The sequence below is a fragment of the Glycine soja genome, chromosome 2 (genome assembly GCF_004193775.1).
Source record: "Glycine soja cultivar W05 chromosome 2, ASM419377v2, whole genome shotgun sequence".
NCBI classification, from domain to species: domain Eukaryota; kingdom Viridiplantae; phylum Streptophyta; class Magnoliopsida; order Fabales; family Fabaceae; genus Glycine; species Glycine soja.
In genome coordinates, this window is record NC_041003.1 from 27,204,706 (window position 1) to 27,214,454 (window position 9,749).

The 9,749-nt window shown below is 33.3% G+C and overlaps 1 protein-coding gene across 1 annotated transcript; it reads right to left on the reverse strand.

Annotated features, from left to right (window-relative positions):
* Nucleotides 1–8,093: 8,093 nt before the first annotated feature.
* On the reverse strand, nt 8,094–8,435 carry LOC114374242. The gene has a single exon (XM_028331866.1). It carries the CDS (start codon nt 8,433–8,435, stop codon nt 8,094–8,096), a length of 342 nt encoding a protein of 113 aa, XP_028187667.1.
* Between the last annotated feature and the right edge of the window lie 1,314 nt (nt 8,436–9,749).

Consider the following 9,749-nt stretch of genomic DNA (forward strand, 5'->3'; position numbering starts at 1 on the left):
AGGGATGAGTTGTCCCTGTGTGGTTCAGACTTTGTAAATGGATTTTTACAAAGGGAGTGGAAAATCTCAAGTGGGTTGCTTGAGTACTGGACGTAGGCACGGACATTACCGAACCAGTATAAAAATTGTGTTTGCATTCTCTCTTCCATTATCTCTTTCATTTTATTGCAATCAATTTTTTCTTTCATGTTTAAAGAAAATTATTAAATTGTTTGTTGCTTCTTTTGCATTCTGAGCCTATGTCTTCTTTTAGAAGGGGTTTAAAAGTTTGTTAGTGGGAAATTAATTTACCCCTTCTTAAGATTTCTGAGACCACATGTCTAACAAGTGGTATCAGAGAAGGATTCTTGTATAAAGTTTAAAAACATCAAGAATAGATATGACCTCATCCAACTTTCCATTTACTTAGGAAATTCTATCAATAGGCTCTTATGTTCAATGGTGAGGGTTATCATTATTGGAAAACCCGAATGCATATCTTTAAAGAAGCCATAGATTTAAAGATATGGGAAGCCAATAAATTTGATTCCTTTATTCCTACAATGGTAGAGAGAAATGCAACTACATAAAAAAACGAGAGAAGAAAGAAGATGATGATGAAGGAAGAAAGAAGAAGATTCCTCCTTAGTCCCAAAATGATGAATGCGATCAATCTGGGCATATGAGATTCAATTGTCATGTCTTCAAAAGAAGAATGAAAAATCTGACAAGAGGAATTTTAAAGAGAAGATAGAAAAGAAAGGATGCATCACTTGGGAAGATAATGTCATAAATTTTTCAAGGGATTTAGAGAATAAAATCATAAGTCTGTGTATCATGATGAAATACTATGAAAACGGAGAAGAGCAAAGTGGATACATTGATAACAATTTCTCCAAACACGTGGCATGCATCAAAGTATATTCATATTTCTCCCCAAGATAAGTGGATATGTGATTTATGAAGACAACTAACAAAGGCCACATTTCTCCCCAAGAAAAGTGAATATGTGTTTTATGGAGACAACAAAGGCCACTTGATTAAGAAGTCCAACAAGTGATATCAAATGATACCAACAGGTCACTTGTCTATGATTGATTACTTTTTATGCTTGTTTTCTACATGAGTTTAGACTGTTCTTGATGATTGTGACTAAATTTGATTGGTTGTGTTTTATGATTGATTGATTGTTTTTTGATTGATGTGTTTGTCTTTGCTTGATTGGTATTCAATGTTTGTTAGTTTGATTGATTGATTATATTTTATATTTGATGAATTGTGTTTGATGATTGTTCTTGATTGAGTTTCGATTGTCTTTGATGGTTGTTCCTGATTGAGTTTTTGATTGTTTTTAATGAATCTATTAAACTTTTCAAATTAGTCTCATATTTTAAGAAAACTATTACAAATTTAGAAAACTAAATTTTGAAATTGAAATATGAAATATGAAATTTGAATTTAAAAATAAAATTTGAAAAGTTAAATTTGAAAATTGAAAATTGAAATTTGAAATTAAAATTTGGAAGTTGGAAGTTGGAAGTAGAAGTTATTGGAAGTTGAAAGTTGAAAATGGAAGTTGGATGGTTGAAGTGGAAGTTACTGGAAGTTGAACTTGGAAGTTGAACTTGGAAGTGGAAGTTGGAAGTTGGAAGTTGGAAGTGGAAATTATTGGAAGTTGAAAGTTGAAAATGGAAGTTGGAAGTTGGAAGTGAAAGTTACTGGAAGTTGGAATTTGAAATTTGAAATTTGAAAATAGAAATTACTGTCCATAGTTAGTCGATTGTTAATTTAATTAATTTGATTTTAAATGTTTGAAGAATGATTGTATTTTTTTTATGTTTGAAGGTTATGTTGATTATTGATTACTTTTGATAATTTTTTTATTATATATTTTTATTTTTTTATAGTGGATATGTATTTTTGTGGGTACAAAATAGTTTGTTTTAATGCCTTTTGGTATTTCTTGATTGTCATACATTGCAACAAGTGGTAACATTTTTCTCCTCTCTATTCATGATTTGTTTTTGATGTTCACAAAGGGGGAGAGATAGATAAAAGACATATGAAATCTTTATGAGACAACTTTTTATATATTAAATCTATGAAATCTTCAACTGTCTCATATAAGCAATCATTGCAAAACAAAAGGGGAGTAAAACTATATACAAATGAATATTTTTTTGTTGTTGTTACTCCTAACCTATAGGTGGTTGTCGTCATCAAATAGGGGGAGAATGTAAATCATGAAGATTTTGATGATGTCAAAAAGATCAAGTCTTGGATAATAAGTGTCATCATAAAGGAGAATGTGGATCATGCATTGTTTTGATGATGTCGAAAAGAAATCACTTGATTGGCATCATCAAAAAGGAGGAGAATGTGAATATATGTATACATGATTTTGATGATGCCAAAAATAAGCGCTTCTCAAGTTTGATCCAAGTCAAGAATTCAGAAATTTAGAAAATAACTCCCAAGAGTCACAACTCTTCAGAAAATAACTCCTGAGAGTCACATCTGTTCAAGAGATTTTTTAATAGTCATCAAAGGCCTATAAATAGGTGACTTGGGACACAAAATGTATGAGAGAGATATTCCAAGAGAACTTCATTGTCAAATGCTCTCTCAAAAGAAACTTTTGGGCAAACACTTGCAAATCCATTAAGAGTTTTTCCATGAACTTCAATTGTAATATCCTTCTCTTCAAGAGAGAGTTCTTCTTTCTTTCTTCTCATTCAAAGAGATTGATTAAGGGACTGAGGGTCTCTTAAGTTTTAAGGATTCCTGAACACAAGGGATGGGTTGTCCTTGTGTGGTTCAGACTTTGTAAACGGATTTTTACAAAGGAATTGGAAAATCTCAAGTGGGTTACTTGAGTACTGGACGTATGCACGGACTTTGCCGAACCAGTACAAAAATTGTGTTTTCATTCTCTCTTCCCTTATCTATTTCATTTTATTGCAATCAATTTTGTCTTGCATGTTTAAAGAACATTAAGAAATTGATTGCTGCTTCTTGTGCATTCTGAGCCTATCTCTTCTTTTAGAAGGGGGCTAAAAGTTTGTTAGTGGGAAATTAATTCACGCCTTCTTAAGATTTATGAGGCCACATGTCTACAAGTGGTATCAGAGTAGGATTCTTGTATAAAGCTTAAAAAATTCAAGAATAAATATGACCTCATCCAACTTTCCATTTCCTTAGGAAATTCTATCAATAGGCTCTTATGTTCAATGATGAGGGTTATCATTATTGAAAACCCGAATGCAGATCTTTAAAGAAGTCATAGATTTAAAGATATGGGAAGCCATTAAATTTGATTCCTTTATTCCTACAATGGTAGAGAGAAATGAAACTCCATAAAAAAAACTAGAGAAGAAAGAAGATGATGAAGAAAGAAGAAAGAAGAAGATTCCTCCTTAGCCCCAAAATGCTGAATGCGATCAATCTGGGTACATGAGATTCAATTGTCCTGTCTTCAAAAGAAGAATGAAAAATCTGACAAGAGGAATTTCAAAGAGAAGAAAGAAAAGAAAGGATACATCACTTGGGAAGATAATGTCATAAATTTTTCAAGTGATTTAGAGAATAAAATCATAAGTCTGTGTATCATGATGAAATACTATGAAAACGGAGAAGAGAAAAGTTGATACATTGATAGCAATTTCTCCAAACACATGGCATGCATCAAAGTATATTCATATTTCTCCCCAAGATAAGTGGATATGTGATTTATGAAGACAACTAACAAATGCCACATTTCTCCCTAGGAAAAGTGAATATGTGATTGATGGAGACAACAAAGGCCACTTGATCAACAAGTTTAACAAGTGATATCAAATGATACCAACAGGTCACTTGTCTTTGATTGATTACTTTTGATGCTTGTTTTCTACTTGAGTTTAGACTGTTCTTAATGATTATGATTGAATTTGATTGGTTGAGTTTGATGATTGATTGATTATGTTTTTTGATTGATGTGTTTGTCTTTGCTTGATTGATATTCAATGTTTGTTAGTTTGATTGTTTGATTATATTTTATATTTGATTAATTGTGTTTGATGATTGTTCTTGATTGAGTTTTGATTGTCTTTGATGGTTGTTCCTATTTGAGTTTTTGATTGTCTTTAAAGAATCTATTAAACTTTTCAAATTAGTTTCATATTTTAAGAAAACTATTACAAATTTGGAAAAGGAAATTTTGAAATTGAAATTTGAAATATGAAATTTGAATTTCAAAATTGAAATTTGAAAAGTTGAATTTGAAAATTGAAATTTGAAATTAAAATTTGGAAGTTGGATGTTGGAAGTAGAAGTTATTGGAAGTTGAAAGTTGAAAATGGAAGTTGGAAGTTGGAAGTGGAAGTTACTGGAAGTTGAAGTTGGAAGTGGAAATTATTGGAAGTTGAAAGTTGAAAATGGAAGTTGGAAGTTATTGAAAGTTGAAAATGGAAGTTGGAAGTTGGAAGTGGAAGTTATTGGACGTTGAAGTTGGAAGTTGGAATTTGAAATTTCAAATTTGAAAATTGAAACTTGAAAATAGAAATTATTGTGCATAGATAGTTGATTGTTAATTTAATTAATTTTATTTGAAATGTTTGATGAATGATTGTAGTCGTTTGTGTTTGAAGGTTATGTTTATTATTGATTACTTTTGATGATTTTTTACTATATATTTTGATTGTTTTATAGTGGATATGTATTTTTGTGGGTGCAAAATAGTTTGTTTCAATGCTTTTTGGTATCACTTGATTCTCATTTATTGCAACAAGTGGTAACATTTTTCTCCTCTCTATTCATGATTTGTTTTTGATGTTGGAAAAGGGGGAAAGATAGATAAAAGATATATCAAATCTTCAACTATCTCATATAAGCAATCATTGCAAAACAAAGGGGGAGTAAAACTATAAACAAATGGATATTTTTTTGTTGTTTTTGCTCCTAACCTATAGGTGGTTGTCATCATCAAACAGGGGAGAATGTAAATCATGATGATTTTGATGATGTCAAAAAGATCAAGTCTTGGATAATGAGTGTCATCATCAAAAAGGGGGAGAATGTGGATCATGCATTATTTTGATGATGTCGAAAAGAAATCACTTGATTGTCATCATCAAAATGGGGGACAATATGAATATATGTATACATGATTTTGATGATGCCAAAGATAAGCGCTTCTCAAGTTTGATCCAAGTCAAGAATTCAGAAATTCAGAAAATAACTCCCAAGAGTCACAACTCTTCAGAAAATAACTCCTAAGAGTTACATCTGTTCAAGAGATTTTTGAATGGTCATCAAAGGCCTATGAATAGGTGACTTGGGACACAAAATGTATGAAATAGATATTCCAATAGAACTTCATTGTCAAATGCTCTCTCAAAAGAAACTCTTGGGCAAACACTTGCAAATCCATTAAGAGTTTCTCCATGAACTTCAATTGTAATATCCTTCTCTTCAAGAGAGAATTTTTCTTTCTTTCTTCTCATTCAAAGAGATTGATTCAGGGACTGAGGATCTCTTAAGTTATAAGGATTCCTGAAGAAAAGGGATGGGTTGTCCCTGTGTGGTTTAGACTTTGTAAACGGATTTTTACAAAGAGAGTGGAAAATCTCAAGTGGGTTACTTGAGTACTAGACGTAGGCACGGACTTTACCGAACCAATATAAAAACTGTGTTTGCATTCTCTCTTCCCTTATCTCTTTCATTTTATTGCAATCAATTTTGTCTTGCATGTTTAAGGAACATTATTAAATTGATTGTTGCTTCTTCTGCATTCTGAGCCTATCTCTTCTTTTAGAAGGGGGTTAAAAGTTTGTTAGTGGGAAATTAATTCACCCCTTCTTAAGATTTCCAAGGCCACATGTCTACAAGTGGTATCAGAGCAGAATTCTTGTATAAAGTTTAAAAACTTCAAGAATAGATATGACCTCATCCAACTTTCCTTTTCTTGAGGAAATTCTATCAATAGGCTTTTATGTTCAATGGTGAGGGTTATCATTATTGGAAAACCCAAATGCAGATCTTTAAAGAAGTCATAGATTTAAAGATATGGAAGCCATTAAATTTGATTCCTTTATTCCTACAATGGTAGCGAGAAATACAACTACATAAAAAACTAGAGAAGAAAGAAGATGATGATGAAAGAAGAAAGAAGAAGATTCCTCCTTAGTCCCAAAATGCTGAATGCAATCAATCTGGGCACATGAGATTCAATTGTCTTGTCTTCAAAAGAAGAATGAAAAATCATACAAGAGGAATTTCAAAGAGAAGAAAGAAAAGAAATGATACATCTTTGGGAAGATAATGTCATAAATTCTTCAAGTGATTTAGAGAATAAAATCATAAGTTTGGGTATCATGATGAAAGACTATGAAAACGGAGAAGAGCAAAGTCGATAAATTGATAGCAATTTCTCCAAACACATGGCATGCATCAAAGTATATTCATATTTCTCCCTAAGATAAGTGGATATGTGATTTATGAAGACAACAAACGAAGGCATTTCTCCTCAAGAAAAGTGAATATGTGATTTATGGAGACAACAAAGGCCACTTGATCAACAAGTCCAACAAGTGATATCAAATGATACCAGCAGGTCACTTGTCTTTGATTGATTACTTTTGATGTTTATTTTCTACTTGAGTTTAGATTGTTTTTTATTATTGTGATTGAATTTGATTGGTTGTGTTTGATGATTGACTGATTGTGTGTTTTGATTGATGTGTTTGTCTTTGCTTGATTGATATTCAATGTTTGTTAGTTTGATTGAATGATTATATTTTATATTTGATTAATTGTGTTTGATGATTGTTGTTGATTGTGTTTTGATTGTCTTTGATGGTTGTTCCTGATTGAGTTTTTGATTGTCTTTAAAGAATCTATTAAACTTTTCAAATTAGTTTCATATTTTAAGAAAACTATTTCAAATTCAGAAAAGGAAATTTTGAAATTGAAATTTGAAATTTGAAAAGTTAAATTTGAAAATTGAAATTTCAAATTAAAATTTGGATGTTGGAAGTGGAAGTTACTGGAAGTTGAAGTTGGAAGTCGAAGTTACTAGAAGTATCAAAAAGGGGGAGAATGTAAATCATGAAGATTTTGATGATGTAAAAAAGATCAAGCCTTGGATAATGAGTGTCGTCATAAAAAAGGGGAAGAATGTGGATCATGCATTATTTTGATGATGTTGAAAGGAAATCACTTGATTGTCATCATCAAAAAGGGGAAGAATATGAATGTATGTATACATGATTTTGATGATGCCAAAGATAAACGCTTCTCAAGTTTAATACGAGTCAAGAATTCAGAAATTTAGAAAATAACTCGCAAGAGTCACAACTCTTCAAAAAATAACTCCTGAGGGTCACATCTGTTCTTGAGATTTTTGAATGGTCATCAAAGGCCTATAAATAGGTGACTTGGGACACAAAATGTATAAGAGAGATATTCCAAGAGAACTTCATTACTAAATGCTCTCTCAAAAGAAACTCTTGGGCAAACACTTGCAAATCCATTAAGAGTTTCTCCATGAACTTCAATTGTAATATCCTTCTCTTCAAGAGAGAATTCTTCTTTCTTTCTTCTCATTCAAAGAGATTGATTAAGGGATTGAGGGTCTCTTAAGTTGTAAGGATTCCTGAACACAAGGGATGGGTTGCCCCTGTGTGGTGTAGACTTTGTAAACAGATTTTTACAAAGGGAGTGGAAAATCTCAAGTGGGTTGCTAGAGTACTAGACGTAGGCAAGGACTTTGCCAAACCACTATAATAACTATGTTTGGATTCTCTCTTCCCTTGTCTCTTTCATTTTTTTGCAATCAATTATGTCTTGCATGTTTAAAGAACATTATTAAATTGATTGCTGCTTCTTCTGCATTCTGAGCCTATCTCTTCTTTTAGAAGGGGTTTAAAAGTTTGTTAGTGGGAAATTAATTCACCCCTTCTTAAGATTTCTGAGGCCACATGTCTAACAACATTCACCTTCAAACAAACATTTTGGTCAGACAAAGCTTTCTCTTCATGGAACAGATCAAAACTGATCTATTGGCCTTCTATGGCCATTTGTAGTTTCTTCTTCCCCATGTCTACCACACAACTTGCGATAGACATAAACAGTCATCAATGAATTAGGGGAATGTCAGCATCTTCTTCTATGTCCATCACTACAAAATCAGCTGGAAAGATCAAATGTTTGACCCTAACCAGAACGTCTTCAATCACTCCACAGGGTCTTGTGATGGAGCGATCAGCCAACTGTAAGGTCATGCGAGTGGGCATTATCTCTAACTCTCCAAGTTGCTGGCACATGGAGAGTGGCATTAAATTGATATTGGCTCCCAAGTCAATGAGAGCCTTGCCGATTGCAACTTCACCAATAGAACATGGTATTGTGACACTTCCTGGATCCTTATGCTTTGGTGGAAGGATACGTTGAATAACAACACTGCAATTTCCTTCCATAATTATCGTGTCACTGTGGATATACCGTTCTTCTTCGTTAGCATGTCTTTTAAAAATTTGGCATAGAGTGGCATCTGTTGGAGAGCTTCTCCAAAAGGCAATGTGATCTCCAGCTTCTTGAAGATGTCAAGAAATTTGGCTAAGTGTCGCTCTTTATCCTTCTTGGAAGGTACCAATGGATATGGCACCTCCTTGCCTTTAGCTGGAGTAATATCTCTCTTTTTCTCTCTTGAAATCTCATTCTTGCTTTTCTTTCTTTCCTCAACCTTCTCTTTTTCTTTTTCATTTTTCTGATTTTTTTCTTTTTCTACTTCTTTTTCTTTTTCTTGTCGTTTTTCTTTGTCTTCCTTCATCTTTATTTCTATTTCACTCTCTTTTATTGGTGTCTCTCTCTCCTGTTGTTCATCTTCATCTTCCACAACTTCCTCAAGTTCAACTAAGTCAGAAATGGGTTCAAGTGCAGGCTCAGCTGCTAGCTATTGTTTATGCTCCTCCACCTTCTTATCAGCTTTTCCTTCATCAACATGGGTTGCCATTCTGCTCCTTGTCATGACAGCTTTGCACTCCTCTTTTGGATTTTTCTCGATGTTAGTACTAAAGCTGCTTGATGGTCGATCCGCCAATTGTTTAGCCAGTTGTTCCACTTGGATTTCCAGATTCTTTATGGCAGACTCTGTGCTCTTATGGTTTGACATAGATACTTGCATGAATTGAGCAAGAGTCTCTTCCAGCTTCGTTGTTCGATCATAGAGACTAGGCCCTTGTTGTTGCATCCTTGTGGACGGTCCACCCTGGTCTTTGTTGAAAGGATTTCCAGGGTGATTTCTCCACTGTCCATACTGTTGATTATACTACTGGCCATGCTAGAATCCAGAGAATCCACCTGCATTGAAATTGTGTCTTGGCTGGTTCCCCATATAATTGACTTCATGAGTTGGTTCTTCATTGGGGATACAACAGCCAGAATCATGAGCTCCACCACAGATGGCACACCTTGCGACTTGCAATCAGACCCCTCCACTCCTATCCTAGAGATACCAGAGGACCCGACTACACCAGGCCTGACTCTGAACACTTCTCCTCCAGCTACTCCAGTCACAAGAATTCTAAATTCCTAATGATGCTTTTTGGATTGTTATTATTATGATTATAGTTTCAGTACATTGGTTTTTCAGTGATTTTGGTTAATGTTTATATTCACTAATGTTTTTATTTATGGTTAGGTTGTATGCTTATCCTGAAACATATGGAACAGTTTGACTTGATTTTGATGATTATGCAGTGAAACACTTTTATCTTTTTGTGAAAATTGGT